The 26,672-nt window shown below is 43.1% G+C and overlaps 3 protein-coding genes and 1 non-coding gene across 5 annotated transcripts; all 4 read right to left on the bottom strand.

The window, feature by feature from the left end:
* Positions 1-2,164: 2,164 nt before the first annotated feature.
* On the bottom strand, positions 2,165-6,661 carry LOC147209081 (transcription factor Sox-19a-like). The gene is made up of 2 exons (XM_086104668.1): positions 5,687-6,661; positions 2,165-3,955 (listed from the first exon to the last, which is right to left on the bottom strand). Exons 1-2 carry the CDS (start codon positions 6,340-6,342, stop codon positions 3,697-3,699), a joined length of 915 nt encoding a protein of 304 aa, XP_085960794.1. The 5' UTR covers positions 6,343-6,661; the 3' UTR covers positions 2,165-3,696.
* Positions 6,662-9,749: 3,088 nt separating this feature from the next.
* On the bottom strand, positions 9,750-15,416 carry LOC147209082 (eukaryotic initiation factor 4A-I-like). The gene is made up of 11 exons (XM_086104678.1): positions 15,347-15,416; positions 14,116-14,158; positions 13,906-14,038; positions 13,675-13,814; positions 13,425-13,593; positions 12,797-12,906; positions 12,565-12,708; positions 12,358-12,495; positions 12,173-12,262; positions 11,706-11,785; positions 9,750-11,060 (listed from the first exon to the last, which is right to left on the bottom strand). The coding sequence occupies exons 1-11, from the start codon at positions 15,367-15,369 to the stop codon at positions 10,916-10,918; spliced, it is 1,215 nt and encodes a 404-aa protein (XP_085960804.1). The 5' UTR covers positions 15,370-15,416; the 3' UTR covers positions 9,750-10,915.
* Positions 12,987-13,127, bottom strand: LOC147209083 (small nucleolar RNA SNORD10). The gene has a single exon (XR_015100325.1). It is a non-coding gene; the product is annotated as a small nucleolar RNA SNORD10 (small nucleolar RNA).
* An 806-nt stretch (positions 15,417-16,222) lies between the features above and the next one.
* senp3b (SUMO specific peptidase 3b) lies at positions 16,223-25,808 on the bottom strand. Of its 2 annotated transcripts, none has more exons than XM_086104679.1 (12): positions 25,400-25,808; positions 24,021-24,146; positions 22,944-23,612; positions 22,606-22,719; positions 22,382-22,493; positions 22,147-22,294; positions 20,673-20,720; positions 20,501-20,578; positions 20,295-20,432; positions 20,047-20,130; positions 19,891-19,965; positions 16,223-17,061 (listed from the first exon to the last, which is right to left on the bottom strand). In XM_086104679.1, exons 2-12 carry the CDS (start codon positions 24,106-24,108, stop codon positions 16,951-16,953), a joined length of 1,665 nt encoding a protein of 554 aa, XP_085960805.1. In that variant the 5' UTR covers positions 24,109-24,146; positions 25,400-25,808; the 3' UTR covers positions 16,223-16,950. The 2 variants fall into 2 exon arrangements, with proteins under 2 accessions (XP_085960805.1, XP_085960806.1); XM_086104680.1 differs by having other exon boundaries at positions 19,891-19,941; positions 25,400-25,801.
* Between the last annotated feature and the right edge of the window lie 864 nt (positions 25,809-26,672).

The following is a 26,672-nucleotide window of genomic DNA, read 5'->3' on the forward strand; positions in this document are numbered from 1 at the left end:
AAACATGGTCATTTTTTTCGACTAAAAACGCTTTACTATCCATGGTCCTTTTTTTCGGCTAAAAACGCCTGACTATACATGGTGGGGGGTTTTTTCGGCTAAAAACGCCTTACTATATATGGTCGGTTTTTTTCGGCTAAAAACGCTTTACCATACATGGTCCTTTTTTTCGGCTAAAAACGGCTTCCTATACATGGTCATTTTTTTCGGTTAAAAAACGCCTTACTATTTATGGTCCTTTATCTCGGCTAAAAACGCCTTACTATACATGGTCGTTTTTTTGGGCTCAAAACGCCTTACTAAACATGGTCATTTTTTTCGACTAAAAACGCCTTACTATCCATGGTCCTCTTTTTCGGCTAAAAACGCCTGACTATACATGGTCGGGGGGGTTTTCGGCTAAAAACGACTTACTACATATGGTCGGTTTTTTTAGGCTAGAAACGCCTTACTGTTCATGGTCGTTTTTTTTTTTCGGCTAAAAACGCTTTACCATACATGGTCCTTTTTTTTCGGCTAAAAACGGCTTACTATACATGGTCATTTTTTTCGGTTAAAAAACGCCTTACTATTTATGGTCCTTTTTTTCGGCTAAAAACGCCTTACTATACATGGTCGTTTTTTTCGTCGAAAAACGCCTTACTATATACATGGTCGTTTTTTTTTGGCTAAAAACGCCTTACTATACATGGTCTTTTTTTGGTTGAAAAACGCCCAACAATCATGGTCTTTTGTTTCGTCTAAAAACACCTTACTATACATGGTCGTTTGTTTTTCCGCTAAAAACGCCTTACTATATATATGGTCGTTTTTTTCCGGCTAAAAACACCTTACTACACATGGTCGTTTTTTTTCGGCTAAAAACTCCTTTCTGTACATGGTTGTTTTTTGCGGCTAAAAACTTCTTACTATACATCACTGGTGTCAAATTCATTTCACATGGTGGGCTACATACGGCCTCGGTAGATGTCAAGTGGACCGGACCATTAAAATGATACCATACTTTTCTATAAACAACCAAAATAAATATCTTTCCTTTGTTTTGGTATAAAGAAGCACAAGAACATTTGGAAAATGTTGAAATTTAATGAACGTATCTTCTACAAAACATTTCATGAAGCACCTTACATTTCCTTCAACAAATGTGCAATTCACTTTTATCATTCACATATATGCATTGCAACTGATCCCACTGATTTTACAAACTTTAACAAGTAATTGGTATTGAAAAATATAGTAATGCACTTTATGATTAAACAAGATGTATAAAGAAAGGATGTTTTAAACCATTTACAACTGCATATAAAATCTAAATGTAATCCCTGCCTACACCTTACAAACTAAGGAGAGTGCTATTAAATTGTAAATGTGAGAGTGCTCTTGATAGCGTCTGCTGTCATGGGTCTGTCTCAGTGACTGACTGAGGCTGCTGTTGTCTTCTTCTCTGGTCGAAACAGTGTCCCCTAGCGGATACTAATTGAATTGCATCTTATTAAAAATATTAATTCTGGGTCTTTTATGCATTTTTTTCATTTTTAAATTATCCTGCGGGCCTGATTGAACCTCGCGCACGCGTGTGTGTGTGTGTGTGTGTGTGTGATGAATGGAATTCCGCATCGTTGTGCAGTTGTAAAACAAGGCTGTGTGTTGAAAAAATAAATCTGAAACTGCATTTAAGGGTGGCTCAATACTGGCTGGCCATATATGGGCCGGAGTTGTAAATTGATTTCTGGCCCAAATACTTCACTCCACAACTGGCCCTCATCTGGTTTGTCAGAGTCAAGCCAGTGCCTCCTTTGCCACTCCTGGGCCGTGTTGGGCCCACATGCATTATGCCAGTGCCAACCGACTCAAGGCCAGCTGTGCCAGCTTCATGCCGAATGCGGGCCAGATGCCGTTGCTGACTGGGGCCTTACCACCCAACACTAAAAAATGTTCTTGCTATATAATGTTGCAAAAAATGCCTTCCTTCACAGTTTTCAAAAACGTTGCTACTCATACGCATTTTATAAAACACGTTTTTAAAAACCTTACTGTACATTTTTCAACTACACATTACAAATACATTTTTCACGCAATGCTTTGCTCCTGACTACATGTAAACACACCAAGCCACACTAATATGCCTATGTACATATAAATAAGTATATGAATGAAGACACAGTGACTTTTACTTTTTATTAATAGTCATGAAAGCCATAAAGATTTTTTTAATCAAAAAAAGCATTAAGACTCTTAGTATAAGAGTCGAAAATGTGTACATTATTTACAAGAGTTCTAGATACAATAACTAAACCGCAGAGTGGCTTCTATAGAAAGGATAAAAAAATGTTAAAATGTAAACATTCACACATGACATTTTTAAAAAAATATGTACAGTACCATATTGGCCCAAATATAAGACTGTGTTCTTTGCATTGAAATAAGACTGAAAAAGTTGGGGTCGTCTTATATTCGGGGTCGAGACATTATACCCATTTACGACGCTATATGGCGCCAGATATTGAAGCGAATGCTGAACTTGACTCCCCAGGCCAAAGCGAACCCCTGTCACGAAGAATAAAAATAAAAATAGCGGTAGCACGAAGAAGAAAAATAAAATATAGCGGTAAGAAAGAAAAAAGAAAATAATAGAAGAGATAACAGAAAATGGAGAAACGTAGCGACAATCTGGAGAAAAGTGGGTCGAAGATCGGCCAGGTTAACCGGCAGCTGAGAAGTTATGTAGTACATTTCAAACATCAGAAGCCATTCATTTACGAATGTGATTGCACTTTAGTTTACATATTTAAATGTTCGGATATTAAGATTTGAATGAGGCAAAATAACATGCTTTTTCTCTCAAATATATAGTTACAATCATTTGTTTCAGATGTATTGTAATTATTTTCTGTATAAAAATGTATTTGGTGTTCAAAAACTCTTTTTTCAAACGAGTCTTGAAAAAAAGGGGGTCGACTTATAATCAGGGCCGTCTTATATTCGGGCCAATACTATCATTAGTAATGGATGGAGATGTAAACCAAATTTAGGTCCATAGCAGCATCTATGTACTGTACAGTATATACAAACATGCATGGTGTTTATGGTAGCCACTGGTTTGAGGGGAACTAACTTAAAAAAAACAAAAAAACCATGCTTGTTGGGTTTACAACAATGATTCACAACCAAGTGATCAAATTTCACTTGCGTGGAAAAAAAGTCACGTCATGAAGAATTCTATGCTCTTCCACTAGATGACAGAAGGTACAGTTAACCTGCCACCAATGGGCATTCGTACAACAGGAAAAGCATATTTGTGAATAAATTGATCATTATTTTCAGTATGTATAATTTAGTGACAATTCATCGTGTGCCGTGAGACCTTTCTAAAATAAAATTCCAGCGAGGTTGGGCGCGACTGGTTTGGAAAGCGACTCAGTGGGCCATAGGTGAGGTTAAACAGCAAAATTAGCAGGATACATCGTCTTTACACATCAAATCTAAAACAGGCGTGTGGGGGAGGGGGGGGGCGAGAAAAGTGCTTCACCGCCCGTGACATAAAGCTACTCAAAATGCAGCATTTGCAAGCTCATCTAATTTGTATTTTTAAAAAGAGAAAAACTAAAAGAGTATTAAAAACAATGTACAATGCAGAATGAATACACCCGAAGGAGCGGCATTGGCCGTGAGTGCAGATTGTCCCGTGACGTTCAACTAGATGTGTGTTAGGGGTACGGTGCCAGTGAGGTAGTGCTGCTGGACGCCGGCGTAGGCCCTGGGAGCGGCTCCCCCCGCCGGGTCGTTGCCATCACCGCCCCCCGGGATGTACATGCTGATCATATCGCGCAGGTCGCCCTGCAGGGGGCCCCGGTGATGGGTGGGTGTCGGGGGCGAGTGGGACATGGGCTCTGCTTTCACCATGGACATGGGGACCGGGCTGGGCTGCTGGGGGCTGCTGCTGTACGACATCGGGCTGTGGGGGATTTTAGTGACAAGAGTTAGCAGCGGCAAAAAAACAAAAAACAAAAAAAGGATCACATTTTAAATAAGTGTGCATGCTCTGTTTGTATGCATTGCTGCTCCATGTGTCAAAGCTGCAGCATGCTCATTCTGTTAGCCCGTCTATGGCGTTTTACATGTTAGTATTTTATACAGTTTGATTTAAAAATGAGCATTTCACTATACAGGGTCGCAAGCATATATTAAGGGCAAAACTTTTATTGGGTGGAGTCTTTTTTTGCGCAGAAATGTTTGAAGTGTTAACATCAATGTGCATTTTAAAATTGATATAAATTACACTTAACAGCAGAAACAGCTACACAAAACATTTATTCATGTGGAATAGATTTCTCAACCAATAAGAGGTACTCATAACGTTTAGTCAGCTGCAGAAAGTTCAACCATTAAACTGCTGGCTCAAAAAACAAATTATGTACCAAAAAAAAAAATTAAACATGATCCAACTCCGGGTTGCTTTCTAAAAAATTGGTTGTTTTATTCAAAACAATCCAGAAAGTTAGGGTGAAATTGACCCAAGTACTGGGTCGGTCCAAAATATGACCAAAATTTTGTTATTTTTGACCCAGCAACTTAAAGAGCTTTTATATAGGGCACGGCATTGATAAATGAATTTGCTCAACTGTAGCAAGTACAGTTTTTTTTTTTTTAATTTTGCGCAAAGGTGGCCCTTAGATACATCCATGTTTTCTATCATAAATACTTTGTATTTATTCACTCCATTGCAGAGTGAATCTGATGCCTCATGAGGCATTTATGGGCAATCGTCTTTACATGCACAAATGCATTTTTAATATTTGTATATGTTACAATCGACATTTACTCAACTGCAGAGAGTAGCAGGCGTCTATTAGGGGTAAGGCGTTGAGATAGCACTGATGCATTGTGGGTAACCAGACCACACACACGCATCATCGAATATTCCTGATCAACATTCCAGACACGGGCCAGGATGAATGTGGTGCATTCAGAACAAGTAGGATGACACACTTGCCTCATATGTGCATTGACACAGTTTACAAATAAAATAATTCAAACAAAAAAAATTATATTGAAAAAAGTTTCAAATTGCTTGCCAAATATTTGGTGGGACAGCTTCTCTATAGAGGCTCCAAATGGGTGCTAAATTGAATATGAGCGCTTCTGCGGCATATTTATTTTGACTCTAAAAATGGAATATTGCTCACATTTCATGTAATGTGCATTAACCGTCATTCAAGAATTGGCACTGTTGGTGATATTTATTTTTTTGAAGATTTGAAAAAAAGATTTTACGGACAAAATGTTAAGTGTTAAAAAAACGGATTGAAAGACAACATGTTACTGAAAGTATGCTGTAAAGTCAGACATATCTATATAAAACAGTCACTTTAAAACGTATTTGTATACATTAAAAAACATATCAATGAGTCTTGGAGTTTAGGTGACCGTTTTTTCAGTCTTAGCTTTTTTTGGTTGATATATATATTGAAACGAATGTATGGTTTAAGTCTTTGCTTCAATAAAAACTAAAAGAAATACATGCAGGCATTTTCTTGCCCTGTAACATTTCGTGATCTTATTAGTGTTATGAAAAACTTTTTTTTTTTTTTTTTTTATACATCACGCGCCAAAGAGCCATTTTTCCCAACATTGGCGCTCTTTCAAAAGAGCCTTGTGCATACAATGAAGTTAGTGGTGAGCTCACCTGTACGAGTTGTTTCCGTTCATGTAAGTCTGGGCGGCGGTCATGGCGGGGGGGTACTGGAGGGCCGACAGGTCGTACCGGTGCAGCTGCTGCGTGTAGCCGAGCGCCTCGCCCTGCATGCCCGGGTAGCCGCCCGCGGGGCCCCAGGCGTAGCTCTCCATCCTGGGGCTGGCTCCCTGTCCTTGCGTCACGAGTAAATTGCCGGCGGCCAGTGGGTACTTGGGCACCTGCACCGCGTCCTTCTTGAGCGCTGGTTTGCTCTTGCGCCGGGGCTTGTACTTGTAGTCCGGGTACTCCTTCATGTGCACGGCCCGCAGCCGCTTGGCCTCATCGATGAACGGCCGTTTCTCGGCGTCGCTCAACAGCTTCCACTCGGCGCCCAGACGCTTACTGATCTCGGAGTTGTGCATTTTGGGGTTCTCTTGGGCCATCTTGCGCCTTTGGCCGCGGGACCACACCATGAAGGCGTTCATGGGTCGCTTGACTTTATCCATGGGGTCGCCCCCGCCGGGGGCCTGCAGGGCGCTTTTGGAGCCCGGGTGAGGCAGGCCATTGCCCGGAGTCATGCTGCCCGGAGGGGCCGGTGACATCCCCTGCGCCGCGTGGTGCACCGGCTGCCCGCCGGGCTTCAACTCGTGTTCCATCATGCTGTACATGCTCCACGCTCAAGCTGAAGATTCTAGTGCAACGCCGAGTTTTTTTCGTCTCTCGCGGAGTCGCCGTGCACCTGGCCGGCAAAGTCCACCTGGTGTTCCCGCAACTTGCGCGGGAGCACCGGGTGAACCGAGTTAACTAATTAGCCTCGACGCGTACCGGACAGGCGTTTTCTTCAAGTCCGTCAAAATAAAAACATGCACTTTATTTTGTCCTGTTTGTTTTAAGCAGAAACGCTTCGAAGATAAAAATAAATACATAAATAAACAAAATACTTGTCTCTCTTCGCCGCAACTTGTTATTCTGAAGCACTTGTTGTTCGAGCGCACTCTCCCGATTCAAACCCAACTTGCACCCCCCCCCCCCCCCTGGCCTCCCGCTCAGTTCCTTTCTCCAGCCGGCCTGCAGCCGACCAATCAGGAGTGAGTGCGACTATTTGCATCTCAAAGACGTTTTAGGGCGAAAGGCGAGCGAGCCAGTATCTTAATAAGGGAAACACGAGGTGAGAGTTGCACAAGTTCCACTTTAAAAAACAAAAAACAAACAAAAAAAACAGTCTGCCATTCTTTCATAACTAACATCAAGATTTTTTTTGAACTGGAAAACAACGTCGACAGACCTCATGGCAAGGGTGGCAGAAGGGAAGCATTTTTTAAAGTAGCATGTGGACAGACAAGGATGTCCAAACCTTTTCTTACAAGGGCTGTAATACAGAAAAATCAAAGAATATTCTATCTTCACCATACCCAGAAACTTGAGATACAAGCGATCATAAGGCCAATTTTTTTTTTTTTTTTTTTGCTTTGACATGCGAGCTCATGCTTATGATGCGAGTGCTGTTTGGTGCCAGTCGCCGTTTGGCAAATTGTCAACAATTTATCCAAAATTCCAGCTCTCCATTTGCACGTACACTTTCAATTTTACTCTAAAACTAAATATCAAATGAAGAGAATTACTCACTGTCTTAAGAATGCCCCAGTTATCTGAACACTTACTCATAACTGAAAACACCATTGACAGGCTAACGGATAGCATAGCAATGGATATTTCACAAACACATAGAGAAACACAATATACAAAACTCACAAGCGTATATTCTTTATCCTCTGCCAAAAATGACCACTACTACAGCTTACCTCATCGTGGCACAAACGCATGCAAAGACAAAAACCAAAACAAATAAATGAAAAATACATATGAAATGAAAATAAAAATGATAAACAAGCTAAAATAATTGCAAATACACTAAGATAAAATCATACGTAATTACAAATAAAACAAAAACAAATAACCTGTACAAATTACTGAACAAGTGGTAAGTGCAAATATGTCAATGAAGACAAATACATTTTTTATATAACTCATAATTCATATAAATATTAAAACCTCAACAATACATGGAAAATATGTTTAAATACATGAAACTAATCAAAGATGAAATACCCATTTAATGTTGTGTTTGTACTATTGTGACTCTCTCGAAAGTGTGAAGAATGTTTTTTCTGCCTCATGGTGGCGCAACTTGACAGTATGCTGCAAAAACAAACAAATAAAACCAATAAAAGAAGTTCAAAATTCTCCCGGTTCCTTAAATATGGATGCGGGGTCACATGACTTGCTTTTGCGTTAATAGGGTGACTCCTGACTCCCACGTTACGGAACTTATTGGATGATTTTGAGGGGACAGCGGTGGGGGATTTTGATGGAAAGGAGGGGAAATGTGAAGGAACAGAAATGAAGTGGGGATGAAATCAATAAGTAAGGATGGTCGTGATGATGGAGGCCGAAATGGAGGAGGGATGAAAAGGATGAAGGGATGGATGAGGAAGGGAGGAGGGGGGCAGCAGTGTGTGTGTGTGTGTGGGGGGGGTGATTTGAGGGTGACAGGCCTCCTTGAATAGGCCTCTATTCTCCCCTCTGCTGGCTCCTCTTCTCATGCAAAGCAGGCCCCGTTCAGCCTCCCAACCATCCGTCACACAACAGAAAGAGCCTGGCAGACCTTTTACGAGCCTCCCACTCCGCATAATCCCCCCCACCCAGCGCCCAACAGGGGGTGACAGGGGTGTGTGTGATGGGCCAGTAGGGGGGATGGGCGTGCGTGGGGTGTAGCTCCCAAAATGCCTCTGGAAGAAGAAGGGGCCACCTAGAACGACAGTGCGTTTATTTCGTGTGGTGGTGACCAATTGAGGCAGGAAATTGCAGCAATCATAAGACTAAAATTAAGTAAAATTACTTACCATTCCATATGGCAGGTTGCAGCATGGCGTTACAAATGTCTAAAGTGAAAGGTAAAAGGTTGTGTTGTAGAAGATTGAAATGAAGGAAAAGTACTCACCATTCCTAAAAGGAGAAATAAGACTACATTTAACGAAATAGACTCATGTACAGTAGAAGACATGTACAAGACTACCATTGTACAATAAGGACAGATTGAAATAAAACTACCACTGTATAAGAATAGTTACCACTATAATAATAAAACTAAAAGTACATAAAACTACCACTGTATAATGAGACTAAAACAAAGTCATTCGTCGTTTCATAGCTAGCACTCATGTTGGTGCTCTGAAAAGAAGGCAGAAACAGGCAGATATAATGTAAGTTTTTAGTAGGACAAAAACCAAAATGAACTACTCACCCTCGGTACTATGGCGCAGCGAACCTCACGAAAAAGTGAGAATTTGCCGTCATGCCATTTTACGTTTTATGTCAAACAAGTGTAAAAGGTAAACATTTGGGTGAAGCCACTCATCACTCTTGTGGGAGTCGTTGGCGATTGCACGGGAAACTTGCGCCCCCTTGTGGATCAGAGTTCCTTCTGCAGAATAATTCATTAGCGACATATTTTAAAGCTAGAAAGAACCCGACCGTCCGACACTAATCTTGCAGGCAGTATTTTGACTGAATAGAAATAACGGTAAGCATAATTCACACATTTGTCATCTTTGGCAGAGTTATAAAACGTAAAGTCGAACTGGTTCTCACCTGTGATACATTTGAATGAAGACGGGACAGTGACGCCCATGAGTGGCAAAATAAAGACGGTTGTTTCAAATAGCACCGAGTAAAATGCAGTCTTAAATTGGGTCGTCACTTTGTTCAGTCTGTGACAGAATGTATTATTAACATTGTCATCCTTTAGAACGAATTACTACACGCGTTATTTCATCTGTAAACGTTTCGGGCAATGTTCATCAGTTTACGGGTTGACCGCCAATTAGCTTCAGGGGACGCAACATTTTATTTTTCCCAAATAAGCAGCCAAAAGCAGGGAGTGTCCTCGATACCCGATTGGCCAAGCGAAGGAGTTGTGACGTTCCCCCTTTCAGCTTTGGGTCTGCCAGCTAAGGTCAACAGACCATTTAATTTATTTTTACACTTCCACTCAACAACTCAGATTCCACTGATATAAAGGAGACACCTTTATTTTCTTAAAGACCATTAAAAATAAATACTATACAGAATCCAATGTAGAAAATTTTGATACACTGCTTCTGTCTGAAAAGGTTAACAATTTATTTTTCCATTTCCCAAAACAAAATAAAAAAACACCATACACCTCCAAACAAGATACCCCACCAGGCAGGTTTTCAGAGTTTAAAGAGGCTGTGGAATCTCTGAACTGCAAGTTTGGTCCTTAAAGAACAGCAAACATTCCACCCACCCACACATTTTTGTTGAGGTAGATCACACAAAGTGGCCACCGTCTGAATAGAAAATGAATGCAACACTTTAAAAAATACACAAACTACAAAGTGGAGCGGCCAGTTGATTGAAGGGGGGCAGTCTCAACCATAATGCATGAAGACCAGGGAGAAAATAACAACCCGGCATGAACCGAACTCACCGTAAAATTCCATATGGCAGCCATCTTCCATCCAATGGCCAAAAGGGGAACAAGTAAGGATGCTGCTAGAGCAACTCTAAAATATAACGCTTGTTTTTCCACTTTTTGGGGGGGTTGCTCTTGATTTGGAAACAGCAGTTAAAAGGCTCCAAACAGTTAAAGTTGATTTGACTGTACAGATCTTTTTATTGAACATGCCCTATGTAAGTCTAATTCCCCAAAGAGCTAGACTCAAATTAGGTACACTGGAGGTTGCCTCAACACTGTTTGCATTTTTGTTTCTTTTCACCGTTCACACCAAATGCTTCAAGAGGTGGCCTCATGGATGCTGCTACTTAATGTTAGCGTATAGTCCTTGTTCTGGGATGCTGTCACAACAATTGTGCTTTTTGGAGGGGTGGGGGTTAAAAATGTCACTTCGATGAAATTAGCACAGAAAAAAAAAAAAGGTTGGAATGTTTGCATTAAATTCAATTTCAGTGAGACTATTTTGGCAAAGGAGTTTCGGTCATGTCAAAAACTGATTTGGGAGTGGGGGGGGGGGGGGGGGGGGGGGAAGGAATCAAGGCTGCAGTGTTCCTTCCCCAGTGGGAAACTGGTCAAGTTCATCAATTTGAATTTATCACAAGTTGGACTTTTTTCCTTGTTTCTTTTTAAAACTGGAGAGGTGGGGAGGAGGAACGAGGTCGGATGGATCTTGCTCGCTTTTCTCTCAAGTTTTTTTTCTTCTAGAAAAGATCAGCCACATTCATTGGCATCTCCTCAATGGTGGTGTTGTAGAAGGTCTCGATGTCCCGCAGGACGCGCTTGTCGTCGTGGGTCACCATGTTGATGGCGACTCCCTTTCTGCCAAAACGACCACCACGACCAATCCTGATGGAGAGGCAAAGGAAGGTGGTTAATAGGGTGGGTTGGGGTGTATTTTTAGGGCCCGAGCAGCGATAGCTGCAAGGCCCCGTTTGTTTTTGCAGAATTATCCACCTATCCACCCACAACAAAAAAGAACCGCATTTCTGGGGGCCCGAACATGGACGAAAAATCCAACTTTGCAAACTCATCGCCACTGGCGATTTTTAAAAAAAGTTGTCAAATGAAAGCAAAATGGCACCGCCACGTACAGACAAAAAAATCTCGTATTTAATAAAACAGCAAAACTTTATTCTGTCTGACACATTTTGTTGGTTTTAACATTCGCCAAAATACATGAAACTCGGCCCACACATCACGCTTGGTTAAATAACCCCTATTTGGTGAGATAGCTGTGCAGTTAAAAAAATAAAAAGCTTAATGTCCTCTATACAAACTGTTAATTTTAAAAAATCCAATTTGGCTTAATTTTTTGACTTTTATAGTAGCCATAAGTCATAATTGAACATCTAATCTGACTTGATTTCCCCCCCACAAAATTCCAATGTCTCAGTTCCCCAATGTTGCCAGGGCTGCAAGGGCCCTTGATAGTTCCTCTCGCCTTTATTTTTGTTTGCTTATTAATTTAAAGATTGGGACAGCTCGACTTACCGGTGGATGTAGTTTTCCCTGTTGGTCGGCAGGTCGTAGTTGATGACGAGAGAGACCTGCTGCACGTCAATGCCGCGAGCCTGTAAGAGACACACGGGCTAGTTGTCAGCCGGGACATCGTTCAATATTTGTCCCATGAACGCCACCGCGGGGATGTCGTCTGCCAATTAGTTGTCGATCCAGGACAAGAGCCCGGGCACAGTGGAGGGCGGACGGCAATTTCTCTACCAAGGAAATTTCAGTCCTTCACCAACACAACAGCTGGGAGGAGAGGGAAACCTGGGCATGTTTTCGCTCTCGCGCCATGACTCAACTGTTGACAGAACTGGTTTCAATTGAACACCATGCAGTTAAGTGAGGCACAGGGAATTCAATACATCTAAGGCAGCGATTTGGGGAAAGGTGCTGCAAATGGATGACGCGCCCAATTTTACTCGCGGTTGTGTCTGCAAAATGAAGGCACGTACCAGCAGGTCAGTGGTGATGAGGACGCGACTGGAGCCAGAACGGAACTCCCTCATGATCAAGTCCCGCTCTTTCTGGTCCATGTCACCATGCTGCAACACAAACACCAATGCCGTTACGACCCTGACAGGCGACACGAGCCAGTGGCCATAGAAGGCAAACAATTTGGAGGCGGAGGAGGCTTCACCATGGCTGAAACGGTGAAGTCCCTGGACTGCATCTTCTCGGTGAGCCAGTCCACTTTCCTCCGTGTGTTGATGAAGATGACGGCCTGAGTGATGGTCAGGGTCTCGTACAGATCGCACAGCGTGTCCAGCTTCCACTCCTGGAATAGAGTACAAGGGTCATTCAGGAGCCTGCATTCCCAGCACCTCACACCAGCCACCACACCCACCTCTTTCTCCACATTGACGTAGAACTGGCGGATACCCTCGAGGGTCAGCTCCTCTCTTTTGACCAGGATGCGAATAGGCTCGCGCATGAACTTCTTGGTGACCTCCAACACATCAGCCGGCATGGTGGCCGACAGCAGGACAACCTAAAGAATAAAATCAGCATAACACTGTGAAGACAGAAAAGTAACTAATGTAGCGTAGTTCGCAAACCAAGCCCTGAAGCAATCTGACCTGTATGGTGCCGGACAGTTTTCGGAAGATCTCGTAAATCTGGTCCTTGAAGCCTCGGCTCAACATCTCATCAGCCTCATCCAGCACAAACATTTTGATGTATTTAGAAGCTAAAAATATAAATAAATAAAATCAGTCCATGTCCTGCCGTTGACATCAAGGCGACAATAAACTGCAATTTGGGTTAAGCTGTATTCAGAAGTGTGAGTGTGATCACATCTCAGGATCCCTGGCAAGCCACGAACTCTGGACGGCAAAACGCCGTCCAGAGTTGCAACACACAAGGAGGCTTCCGGAGTCAGTTGACACGCATGGGTTTCATCACCATACAGCAAGTTGCTCATGTACTTCAATTGCTGACAAAGTGACAAGCTTTTCTCAAGTGGGGCATTTCGCTCACAACGCTGACATTAATCCACAACACAGAAGAATAAAAGCCTTAAACAGCGGTCAGTTTTGTTTCAAGGGGATGACACTGCAAAAGACATGCGCGGCCGTACTGGATGATAGACCAATATTTGAGGAAATGAAAAAAAAAAATACAAAATGAAACACCCATTGAACAAGATGCTTAATTGTTTGAAGCCGAACTTTTTTTTCTACAATTATGCAGCGTTGGCCTACTTACAGATGTTCTTGCGGTTCAACATGTCAAAGACACGACCGGGGGTCCCCACCACAATGTGCGGGGACTCTGCCTGCAGCTTCTGGGACTCGTTGCGGATGTTAGTGCCGCCGATGCAAGCGTGGCAACTGGCGCCCATGTAGTCGCCTAGAGACAGCACCACTTTCTGGATCTGATTCAAAGCACAGATGGGAATGACATTTTAACAACTGCGGTCAACCTGGTGCTCGTGTGACCTAACCAAAGGCTTTACCTGTTGAGCCAGCTCCCTGGTGGGGGCCAAGACCAAAGCCTGGGTGCCTTTCAGCGTCACATCAACCTGTTGAAGGATGGAAATCGCAAAGGTGGCAGTTTTTCCGGTGCCCGACTGGGCCTGGGCAATCACGTCATAACCTGAAGCACAATAAGACACAGGAAGATGTACGATGTTCGACCCCATTATTCTTATAAAAACATTTTGGGAGAAGTCAGTCTAAAAACTCACCCTTGATACAAGGAAGAATAGCTCTCTGTTGGATGGCAGAAGGCTTCTCAAAACCATAGGCGTAAATTCCCCGAAGCAACTCCTCACGCAGGTTCATGTCATCAAAACTGTCCACGATATCGTTCCAGTTGCTCTGCAGGTAGGGCGAGTAAAAAGTGTTACCGGTCGAAACTGATGTCTGGATCACCTGACGCTCAAGTTGAAACTTACCTCAATGACACCATCTGGCTCCATGCCTTCTGGGCCATTGTCTCTGTGGACAGACAACAACTTTTATGACATGTCACTGTTTTCATAAAGGTGTAAAGTCTCTTTACACGCTTATTGGATGGAGAGACAACAACTTTAATAAGATCTCAGTGTTTTCTTAAAAGTGTAAAACATCTTTACACGTTTAATCAACCGTTTATTAAAAGGGGCAACTTGAGGAAGGACATCACACACGTCCATTTAAACAAGTCCGCCATTTTAGCTTCTCGCGTTCAAGATGGTGGCTCGGTGGTGGAGAAGAGAGAGACATGCTACCAGAATCAACCGCGTCCTTGCTAAAGCCCTAGAATTTAGCTACACTCCGCATAACTCGGCCATAAATTACAATTAGTCAAGTTGTGTCCCGAGGTGTGTCAAAAGAACAAGAAAATCTCATTGTTTAACATCTCGGCACTAACTTTTCTTTCGAGCACCCCCTTCTTGTATTTTCGTGTGGCTTCGGCATCACCGTCGGTGCTGCGGAGTCAGCAATCATCCCCCCAAAAAGAAAAAAAAATCCCACTATACCCCCCCGCATAAACAAAAGGAACAAGGTGTAATTTTCCTCACGATCGGCGGAATGCGGCCTACTCTTCTGGCATTGTTACCACAGGCGTGTCCGCCACCAACATGTGCCACCGTCACCCAGCGAAAAAGCCAAAATATTTCCTTGTATAACATCAGACCTCCAAGTCAACGGACGACGTAGTACACGTGGCAATTTCACACAGATTTTTCGATGAACCTGCTCATAGCGCGACAGTGATTGCGGATTATAAAGTTGTTCCGCAGGAGGCCTAACCTACCGCGAGAGGCACAAGCAGTCAGTCACATGCTACACCACCCGGCGACATTAGCTTCAGCTAACGCCTAAGCGGTAGCCCAATACAAGTACAGTACGTGCTTAAAGCACTAGAGAATAAACAGCTAACAGATCAAACAATCAGAAAATCGCAAAGTGAAACAAGCGAACACCGAGGTGGCGAAAACTGGCACATTTCGTGAGGATTATTTGTGCCCTTAATAGGCCCCAACACAAACTCATAACCATATTACGTTTAACAAGACGATTTTCGCAAAATGTAAAACAATACGAGAATACGCATATAGGGGATACGTTTGTGACACTTATTGAGGAAAATCTAGTCCAGCAAGTTTGTTCAACTCGCTTCGTCAGACGAAAAGTCCTTACCTATCATCGTTGTTAGCCGACATTATCTCAAAGAAAGAAACTACGGGGAAATTTTCTTATATACGTCGACTGCACAACTAAGCTTTCTCATTGAAACAGGCTGCCGTCATTTACAGGTAGTCCCGCCTACAGCGGCTTGTGATTGGTCCAAATCTACGTCAGAGGTAAATGGGTGGGCCAGAAGCTGTGTAATTGACGTAATTTCCTTTTAGCGAGGCGTTAAAAAAATAGCTCCACTTTCTCCTCCGCGCCAAGAATCGATTTGTAGTCTTATTCTCTGAATGGCATAAATAATCATGATTTATATCTTTGATACATTGGCGTTTTTATTCAGTCAGTTTGTATGTTGTATAAGAGAAGAGCACAGGAGTCCATATCGTATTCGCCTCACCCAACCCCCTTTTTTTTTAAACAATTAACCAAAACCTACATACTATTTCCTATTCATCTACTGTATTTGATGCTTTATCTGTGGATGTTTTTCTGTTCCTATGTCAAGGTCTGTCTCTTCTCAGGCCGCAGACAACAACACTGTGACTAGATTCATTGTTCCGATGATCCTTTCACCAATAGGAGGTATCTGTGCTTCCAGAAGCACCTGTACACCTAACAGCAAGAGTTCTGCGTTGGCCAGTGTTGAAAAACAAACTCTATGATGTCACTTGTGACCCATGGGCCAGTTTTGCTTGGGGCACACGTGCGTCCATTCTCTATTGTGCTAGTCCTCATTTGGGTAAAGTTCCACCTCAATTGGTGCATCCCAGTGTCGGGGGAGGGAAGAGAAAAAAACTCAGCTAAACCACACACTCCAGTGCATTGTCCTGACATGAGAAGTGACTTGTCTTGGTTTCCTTCCACTACAGAAACAGACAAATATCCATAAGCCGAGTTTTATTTATTTTTTTTTTTATTTCTAGCAACCATTATGCATTGTAGAAGATATATAAAACAGTCAACTCATTTGAATCACAAATTTAAGGAGGAGATAGCAGGGGCTAAACGTATTTTGTTACAAAACATTTTACGGAGAATACTTGCTTGACTGAAAAAAAAAATAGCCAATTTATTCTTGCCCCTCAATAATAAAGTATTCCTCCTGTGTTAACAGTTGTCAAAGCATAGCAATACATTTTTTGACATGAACGCACGTACTTTTTTAAAAAACAGATAAATGCAAAGTAAATTACCTCAATAAAGGACACGTCACATGGCAAAAAATAAAATAAAAAGTGTTGGAAACTGCAGCTGAGCTGTCAGCACAGGCCTGGGGAACCTTTTGAATAAATTCAAACTTTAGAAAAAGTAAGACAGAAATTTGTTATGTTACGGGCAGTAAATGCTTGCAGGGCTGATTACAAAATGGTTCCCAGCCCCTGCTCTATCAATATAACTGGTATGAGGATGAACCATTGGCCATTTTGTACACTCTGACATGATTTAGCAAAGAAAGTGACAACTTTTTTGGGGGTTATCTACATGAATAGCTTCCACTGAAGAATCCACAAGATGGTTGCGACGATCTATGATGAGTGTTCTGTCTGGGGCGCTCCCCCCCGGCCCCCTCCATCTTTCTGTGGCTGGTGTGGATACGGTAGGGGTGGGATTCACACGGTGAGCTTACAGTGACAAAGTTCTTTGTACATTTGCCTCCGCAGGCGAGGCATGTCCTGCTGACCAAAGCTGAACGGCTGCCCCAGGGCCAGACACTTGCAGTACTGTACACAGTTGTGGTGGTGGAAAGCAAAAACAGACAAGTAGTCAGTCCAACTTGGCTAAACTGCCTGCCTCCGAACGCTGGGTGGCACAGATGTTCCTTCAGCCTGAAACGTCTTACATTTACAGTGGTGCCTTGATGCATGAGCTTCAGATACGCAAGGAAGTAGTTGGGGGGTGAGGTGGGGAGTGGAATTCACGGATGCACTTTGTACACTCCGACATGATTTAGCAAAGAAAGTGAGAACTTTTTGGGGGGTTATCTACATGAATAGCTTCCACTGAAGAATCCACAAGATGGTTGCGATGATCTACGATGAGTGTCCATACTAATTTGTCATGTCCTTGTTTATGATGATACTAGTGCAGCGTGTACTACCGGAGACAAATTCCTTGTGTGTTCTACATACTTGGCCAGTAAAGATGATTCTGATTCTGAGCTATTTATTAAAGGGGATTAACAGTCAAGCACACCAACTCAAAATGAAAACACACACAAGCATGGAGAAGATGCAAAAATTAAGCTTCCACGGTGATGGTACCAATGTATTAAAACAAAATGAATTTACTTCAGTAAATCCTGCCAACTGACTCTGGTTTGTTAAAGCCGCTTTAAGCCAAAAGGCTTTTTCAGCTCCAAAATTTTGGTGCGATTTCTCTGTAAAAATGTGAACGGACGGTTTGCATTCTACCATGCTGTTCATCTGTGTAAGTGTCTACTCGTTCCTTGGAATGAGACACCAGGATAGTGAACGTGTTTACACGCTCCAATAGCTCTTTTAAAACCCGAATATTGGTAGTATTCGGGTTATTAACTCATTGACTCCCAAAGATGTTTTTAAACGTCTTTTCAGACTTGGTCCAGAATTGGCTGGTACTGAATGAGTTAAAGGCCTATTGTCAAATATGCTTACCGGTACATATGACATGCAGCATAGATGAAATTTCTTTCTCTCAATCCTCAGTGCAAATAAGCATGCAAACATGCTGTGCTTGTACGTTCATGCAAAAACCTGAGTAAGACCCCTGGGTTACCCCTTTTCTAACCCGAATATCATAAAAACGCCTTTGAACAGGGCAACAATTTGTGTTGTGCACATGCTCTATACACCGTCTTCATTGTTTATGTCTTGTGACCTGTTGTAACTGTCATATGCTTGTGCAGGATTTTTTTGCCTCACTCAAATTATCCTCAAATGAGGGTAGTTCGAGCGTGGGGTTTTTTTTTCTCCCCCTGTCCCTCCCTTGTTTCTTTCTGACTTTCGGGTTGAGTGAACGCTGGCGCGTTTTGGCTGCCGCTGCTCAACCCGTATTGTTTTGTGTTTTTTGTTATTGTAAAGTGTCCTTGGGTGTCTTGAAAGGCGCTTATAAATAAAATCTATTATTATTATTATTATTATTATATCACAAGGACTCTGTCTTTGGAGCACAGTAACTACTTGTATGTGCAGCGATGCTACTTGGTGTAGCGAGAAGTGAAGCCACCGGCAGCAGTTTTACATTGCTACTCGCTGAGTGAGCCTAACTTGAATACATGTAATTCTCTGCAGCATTTTCACATTATATTTGTCTCTCCTCCAAAATTGACAAGCTGTGTATATCGACACACATTAGGGGTGTTCACACGGCAAGATTTGGTCTGGTGCTACGCCGGGGCTGCCCCAGTAGAGCGTTCACACGTGCAAATTAGCTCCGGCATAGCCCCGGAAAACAGCTTACACCGGACCAAATTTGATCCACCTCAGGGAGGTGGTTTAAAAATTTGCTCCGGAGCAAATGCTTGTTTGCGAAGCAGCACCGGTGTAAATTTGCACGTGTGAACGCAACTGGGTTAAATTTGCTCCAGAGCAAATGCTTTTGAAGAGTTTACGTACGGCGAGAATGCGTTGCTTTCGCGCTCTGTCGGACTTCCGTCATGTGTTTGTTTAATAACGACTCAAGACTTGGCTGGTAACATCTTTCCTTTTGTAGGAGACTGGACTGTCTCGGAGTTGTTTGTGTAGTTTGTTCCTTTTTTGTGTGTTCACAACCCCCCGCCCTCCATATAATTTATTTTGTGATTTCCTCTCTTGATTTTCTGTTTGGCGCATTACGTATTTGCTTTTCTGAGTGTCATTGAAGTCATCGTTGATTTACGTTTTCGGGGGCGGTCACTCTCGAGCAGAAGGCACGGAGACCGAGAAGGAGAAGGACGTCCGTGTCCAGTAGTCGCTTGAGTTGTGTATACGTTTTAAAAAGAACCAACACGACAGCTCATTTGTTTTCTGTCGTTTTGCTCCGCTGCATAAACTGCCGTGTGAACGCAAGTGGGGCTGCACCGACGCTGTGCCGGTGCAGACACGCTCAGCGGCTTTGTACGTGTGAACGCTCCACACAATTTGCTGCAGTGCAAAATATATCGCAACAAAATACATCGGTGCAGCGACGGAGCAAATGTGTGCCGTGTGAACACCCCTATTGTATATATGAGTATGAGTCCGTATGTCAGGTGCGCAGCTCACCATAATTACACAAGCAGAGGTAAATAATCGTGGCAAAACTCAAGAGATGCAGCCCACTTTGGAAGCGAGGAGGAAACCGACTGCTTTATTCCGGCGGTGAGTGCCATAGAAGGGAACAAGCGGAAATGACATCTATTTGTATGAATGTTGTCCACCTGTAGCCGTTTTAATCGGGATACTAAAATGCGGGAGTAACTCTGTGCGCTCACACATTTAAACAGGTTATTCAGAATGTTTCAGAAACCAGAATTTTGACCCAAACCTAAATATTGACTGCATGTAAACATGATGGAACCTGCTGAATATTTGGGGGAACCATCTTGGACTTACCTGTAACACAAACGCCCCGCAGTCGCTGTCATTGTTCTGTCGGCCCACCTTCTGAAAATACACAGCCCTTGCAGTCTAAGTAACACACAGCAGAGCGACTGAAGCGTCGCATAAACCAGTCGGTTCAGGTATATAAAAAACGATCAAGTGTCTCACCATTTTGAAAAAGCCTTTCCAGCCGGTCAAAAACTCTTGCTGGTCTTTTTTGATGGCCTCCGCTTGCAGATACTTATAAATGTGCTGGGGGGGGGGGGGGGGGGGCACACAGACAAATTTGGGGTCAGGCAGCGTGAGAGTTTCATGTGCAAAACGCTTACGATGCTATGTTACGTTTTTTTGTATAGCAGAGCAGAGACTGCGGCGTCTAATTTTCATTGAGCAAAATATTGGCTTTTGTGCGCCACCTTGGGGCAGCGTCTGTTGAGGGTCCGTTGGGAGTCAAAGTATGTGATGGCTCTCTGGGGAATGTCCACACTGACTAGCGACCAGTGAACCTCCAGGTGGATGGGGATCAACAGCAGATCCTTCTGGAAGATATCCACCTGGCAGGAAGGGAGCCATAAATTTACACAAGGCATCTGGTTTCACTGTTCAAATAGCGTTCCCTTACATTTTTCGTCCATCGTTTGACTCCTTCGTAGCCTTTTGTCCTTAGCTTGTCGTAGAAAAAGCTGTTGAAAAAGTGAACCTAAAGCGAGGAGAGAAAAACAGAGATCACCTTGTGACACACCATAACGGAATCCTGGTGGAAACCTCACAGGTTTGAATTGGTCTGTGCGCACCTTCTCTGGAACTGAATCCATGACCAGGTCGCCATACATGTTCATAATCTGAACAAAACAAGCAAAGAACAAAAATTACAAACTTATGTCGGGGGAAATCAACTATAAATGAGCAAGTTAATGGTCAGGCTAGGGTTAATCATATATACACATGCCCACAGCCATCCTTGTTTCCCGACCAAAAATGACTTATTCTGTGTTTCATCATCAAATCTGTGCGTAGGATGCCTACATTTTTTTTCTCCAAGATGGCGCCCGAGTAGGCAGCCTTCGGCAAGTGCTCTTCAAGAGCCTTGCTTTTTTGTTCTTTTTTGGTATTTTTGTCTTTTGTTTTGTCACATGTTGTTTGTTGTTTCATCGTGTGGACCTGATATGGACTGTTTTCAGCGCTTTTTGGCCACGACATTCATCAAAGGAGAAGTATCTGTGCTTGGTGGTTGCGCCTTCTCGGCAGCACGCCTGTACCAGCACAGATGTTGATTGGGAGGAATGTCGGCGCCATTGACTGTCGGTGCTGGACAGACCTGGGGTGCTTGTGTTTTTTGCGCCTGTAATGGGCAGCATTTTTCACAACCCCGTTTTGTTCAGTGGCTATGTCGGCGCTGTTGGACAGTCGGCGTTGGTGCGGCTGGATGGATGGCTGCTGAAGTTGAGGATGAGGAGAGAGGAGCGTTGGCGCAGAGCGCCGATGCGTATTTGGAACTGAGAGTCGCCGCTTGGAATTGAAATGGATTTCCATGGGACAGGAGAAGTGAACCAATCTCTTTTTTCCTCAATGGATGCTACAGCTTCTTGTTGACTTTGAAACTTAGCTTGTAGCCGACGTGTGCACATTCTGAGCATGACGTCTCTGATCCACTGGTTAAAGGACACTTTGATTCTCTCCTCTTTCATCTCAAACTGCTTCAAACAACAAAGCGTGTGACGGAAAAGTGGTTAGGACTGCACGACTGTCCGTGTTTTATGTTATGTGTTGTGTTTATTATTTTACTTTATGTTAACTGTTTTGTGAAGCGCTTTGTTACACTGTTGTGAAAGCGCTATATAAATCAGCATGTATTGTATTGTATTGTACATGTGTTATACTGCCCCCTAGCGGCCATGGGGCATACACTTGAATGAGCAGTTCAATGCCCACTTTAGATTCTGATGTGACGGTAAGTTTATATACAAAACTGGAGTGCTATTTCTCTCATTAACTAACACATTACAAAGATGGTTGGTGTTTTTGGGGCACTTGAATAGATTTCCATTTATTTCAATTGGGAAATATGATCTGAGATGCAAATAGAATTAAACGCTTAAAGTCTTGGCCCCTCAATGAGCCGTCACCTGACTGTGGTGGAGGGATTTTGGTGTCGCAATGATTTTCGGAGCCAAGTTGTCTGGGGCTTTACGCCCCTGGCAGGGTCCTGAATTGTCATCTTTGAGTTACTTGAATAAATTTAGTGACTTTTCAGGCTTGTGGTCATACCTGGTCATTGAGCCAGTTCTGTCCATAGAGTGTGCCGAGGTCATCCATGGTAAGAACGTGACGTTTGTAGTTGACTCTGAAGGTTTTGGCCAGAGCTGATCCCGAGGAACGCTGGAAGGATTGTATCAAATGTTGGACCATGGTTTTCCTAAACAGCATCCAGGTAGAGACAGAGACAGAGAATCCTTAAGATTACATGGGACAACAAACAACAAGTTTACGGAGTGCGTCCAACCTGTGTGGCTGCGCAAAGTTCTCACTGAAGATGTCCTGAAGCCGCTCCACGATGTCTTCGACGTGGATTGGGATCAAACTGCCGTATTTCTGCAGGGATTCTTCCAGAATGCCTGTGCCATGACAAGTAGACACCAGATTTATCAGATTGTGGGATGCTGCGTGGCTGGAGCAAAATAGGCGTTAACACGGGTCAACGGCGCAAAAGAGGTAAGAGACGCTGACCTGTTACACAGCTCACGTGCTCTTCGGAAAGCGCCAGCTCTGCTTGTTTTTCCTCCACTTCCCGTCTGCCTCGGTCCCCGTACCTGTCTGGTGAGCAGCTGCTCCTCTGTTTATCTGCACAAAGGAGATGACAAACATTTTCATTTGGTCTTTGTCCAACTTCTGGGCAATTTTACACAAGTCTTTTCAACTAGTACAACTCTTGGGGGAGTTCAGGTAGTCTTGTATTAACCACCGCAATGACTTATGGTCGTCTGATTTTAATTGGTGCGATGTGACCCATCCGAGACAGTTGTGGGATTTGCAGCAGGTCAGGTTAATTCAGCGGATTTCAGTACCTCTACCAGCCTCTGTGAATCTCTCGTCGTCGCTGATATCATCGTCAGTGTACAACGATGGACGATAGCCTTTTATCCTCCTTGGCTTGCTGTAACAATTGTACATCTGTCCTTTCAAGCCCCAGCGGAGGCCGAGGGAGTATACCCGCTGGGCCCGTTGCCGCCAATTCTTCCAGTGCTGGCTCAGCCGAGAACCAAGGACGCCATGGAATTGGTGATGGCGCCGGGACCGGGTACGCTGCAGAGCCCAGAATCTGTGTAGGTGGGACTCCGATGTCTGCCGTCTCGTTCCAATCAGGGGGATTGGTGCCGGTGTGTCTTCCTCCGTCCTCACATCTTCATCCTTTTGTGACACTCCAAAGTTTGAGTGTTGGTAATGCTGGGTGGACTGGGGGGGAAAGTCTGCCATGTCCCAGTCCACCACAGCTGCCTGCTCTTCATCCTCATCTTCTTCTACTTCTTCCTCCTCCTCATCCTCCTCATTCTCCTCCCAGCAGCCGCCCTCAAACTCATCGTCAGCATCCTCGGCGTTGATCTGGCCCATCGCGTCCTCATCCACGTCATCCTCACCGCTCCACACCCTTTCTTTCTGACCCAGGCGGAGATGCATGGGGCTGGGAATGCTATGGTCGGACACCGGGACAATGAGGTGGTCTCCAGGAATCCCACCTATCAGCAAACATAAACATTCAAAAAAAAGAATGTCATGCTGTATGATAGCATGGTTGATCAATTTGCACTTTCAATATTATCCAGTGAATGATGCAAAATCCTTTTCAAAATGCCATCAAATTTAAGGTTTGTTGCACACGACTCTTGTCCATTTTTGTATAAACTTTTCAGGGAAAACAGCACTCAAATGTGTACCATACAATCACAAACAATATCATGTTTGTATCAGTATAGCAACATTGCCTGAAGGCATTCTACATTGGATTTTTCTAGGGTGACAACATCCCTTTGCAACAGATTAAAAAAAAAAAAAAAAGATACTTCTCTGCAACAAAGCGGCCATTGATGTGCCAGACCAGATTGTCCTGGCACCTAATCATTCAAAATTAGCACCTAAAAAATTACCTCCTCCTGTGTCTTCCTGGCCCACAGCAGTCAGACCCAGATCTCCCTGCCAGCGGTTCTGGGTCAGGCTACCCCCACTGTCTCGCATTATCCACGGACACCCCGCAACCTGCGCCAGCGCGTCACCTACACACAAAAACAATCAAGTAAAAACCGAAAGGCAAGCAGAAAGTTCAAAACAATATATACATTTTTTTGCATTTGTTGCAGAATTAGTTGATTTTGTATGTTGCCTTTTTGTATTTTATTGTACTAATATATTCATATACTCATATTCATAGGACCAAAAAGACAAAAAGAAGGAAGGAAGGGAGATTGATAGATTGATTGACTGGATTTTTAAAATTAGTTTTTGAACAGGCTGGCACAAACATTTTTATTCTGAGAAATCAAACAACCGTGTGATAGATTTTTACAAATAAAGAAAAAAAAAGGAAAAAAGACATCTCCATGTCACCATTTGAAATCGCTCTACATGTGCTGCTCAAAAAAGGAGCGAGAATAAGAAAATTTGATTGAAGTAAGAAATGATGAAAGGAAATGACAGGAGAGTGAAAGGAAAGATGGAAAAAGGAAGGGAGCGTGGAGGGAAAAAAGTATGGAAGGCCTAAAGAATGGAGGGAAGCAAGGAAGGACAGATAAAGGCATGGAAGTTGGATGGAAGGAAAGAAAGAATTGTGGAAGGAATGATGGAGCAACGAAGCAAGGGAGGGTTTAAAGAATGATATATGGAAGAATGATCAAGGGAGGAACAAGCAAGAAAGAATGAAAGAAATAAGGAAGAAAGACGTGACGGTGGATAAATATTGAATTTAGTCCTATATAATTTAGTTGGGTTGCTTTATATTACACAGGTCGGGAATATTGAAAGTGGTTTTAAAAAAATCAAATCAAATAATTAATTCAATGCTATTTAGGCGTACACAGAGCACTGATGTTTAGGTGGTGGCAGGATTAAAATTGAATTTACCCCGGTACCAAAAAGCTTTGAGAAGCCCTGATGTTTACACATTCAGTCAAAAAAAATAACAAATGAACAACATTTGTGCTCGAACTGGGATATAATAAAGAAATACTTCAGAATTCGTCAGCAGGCTAATATTAGCCAAGAGAAGCTTTGATGGAAACCACATTTTCAATCCATGAGAAGTACCAGATAAAGCAACAGCGGCGGCATATCACGAAAAAAGCAGTGGGGGCGGGGGGTGTCGCCTGATTACTTACTTGCTTGCTTATTAAATTTTCTTTGCGGCAGCTTAGCCATGTTGTCGTTAGCAATGCCGGCGATGCTATCTGGTTAGCATATATATATATTTTTTTTTTTGAGTCGTACCGTAACCTCTGTGAGGCATAGCTACGCGGCAGAAGCGCACCCTTACCGTTTGGTCACCGATGTTGTATAAAAGTGTGTCCGGAGGATGCTGAAGCGTGTCGATGGTGTGCCTTTTTTTGTGAAAAAAAAATCCAGATGCTAAGTGTGATGCTAACACTCCATTGAATGAAGGCAGGTGTGTGGGACTATCGGGAGACTGGAGAGCACCCACTGACGCCTCCTCGGTCGAAAAACCTCAACGCGACGGTTTATATTCAGCAAACAATCGATGAGGACGACTTTAGTGTCCGTATAACGCCAAACGTAAAGGTGAAACGTCTCATTTGGCTTCAAGAGCTAACAGATGAGAGCAGATCTCGTCATCATGTCTTCGAGGCTGTCGCGCAGCAAAAGCGTCACGAGACCAGTTCCGAGAGGAAATGCCAACACAATACAGTATACAGAATACACACATATCAAGACTAATTTAACTTACTATAACTAAAATATAACAATGTAAAAAAAAAAAAAATATATATATATATATATACATATACACACACACACACACACACGCACACAAACACGCGCGCACGCTCACACGCACACGCGCGCGCACACACGCACACGCACACGCGCGCGCACACACGCACAAACCGATTTCCAACTAAGTTGTGACGTTTTGTTAAATAAATAAGAACAATAAAAAACCATTTGTAAATCAAATAAACTATATTTAATTGAATGCACTACAAAGACAAGAAAAGTTACAATTTGATGGTACGTATGAGAAATTCACCTTTTACAACTGAAGACCTATATAGAGTGAGACAAAAGGGTTTCTGTATTAGGGTGGAGCAAGGAGAATCGGAGGGAAGGAGGAGCTCCTCCACCCCAACTCACTTACTTGCCCAGTGCCTCAGGTCTGCGGACCACACTATTAGAGGTACAGTACCAAGAACAAAGCGGAGGCTCAGAGGGGATCGGGCCTTTTCCGTTGCTGGTACCTCTCTTTGGATTGACCTCCAATTGAGCGTTCAGCAACGCCCCTCGCTGCTCATCTTTAAAACTCGTCTTAAAACTCAATTTTATTCTTTGGCTTTTGACTCAGCATGAGACTTGATTTTTAGGTTTACTGTTTGAATGAGAGGATTTTAATATTACTTTGCTGATCCCTTCTATTAAAGTACTCGACTGTATCGAGTAAAATGTACAGTATAGCATATAATATAGTGATTTGTAATATAATATATAGCTAAATGTGTGTGCAAGCATAGGCATGCTTGTGGGGATATATATCTGTATGTTGGGAGGGGGGGGGGCTCCTCTTTTTCTTGTAA

Source organism: Hippocampus guttulatus, chromosome 2, assembly GCF_054856545.1.
Source record: "Hippocampus guttulatus isolate MCC_2025c chromosome 2, RoL_Hgut_1.0, whole genome shotgun sequence".
Lineage (NCBI taxonomy): Eukaryota > Metazoa > Chordata > Actinopteri > Syngnathiformes > Syngnathidae > Hippocampus > Hippocampus guttulatus.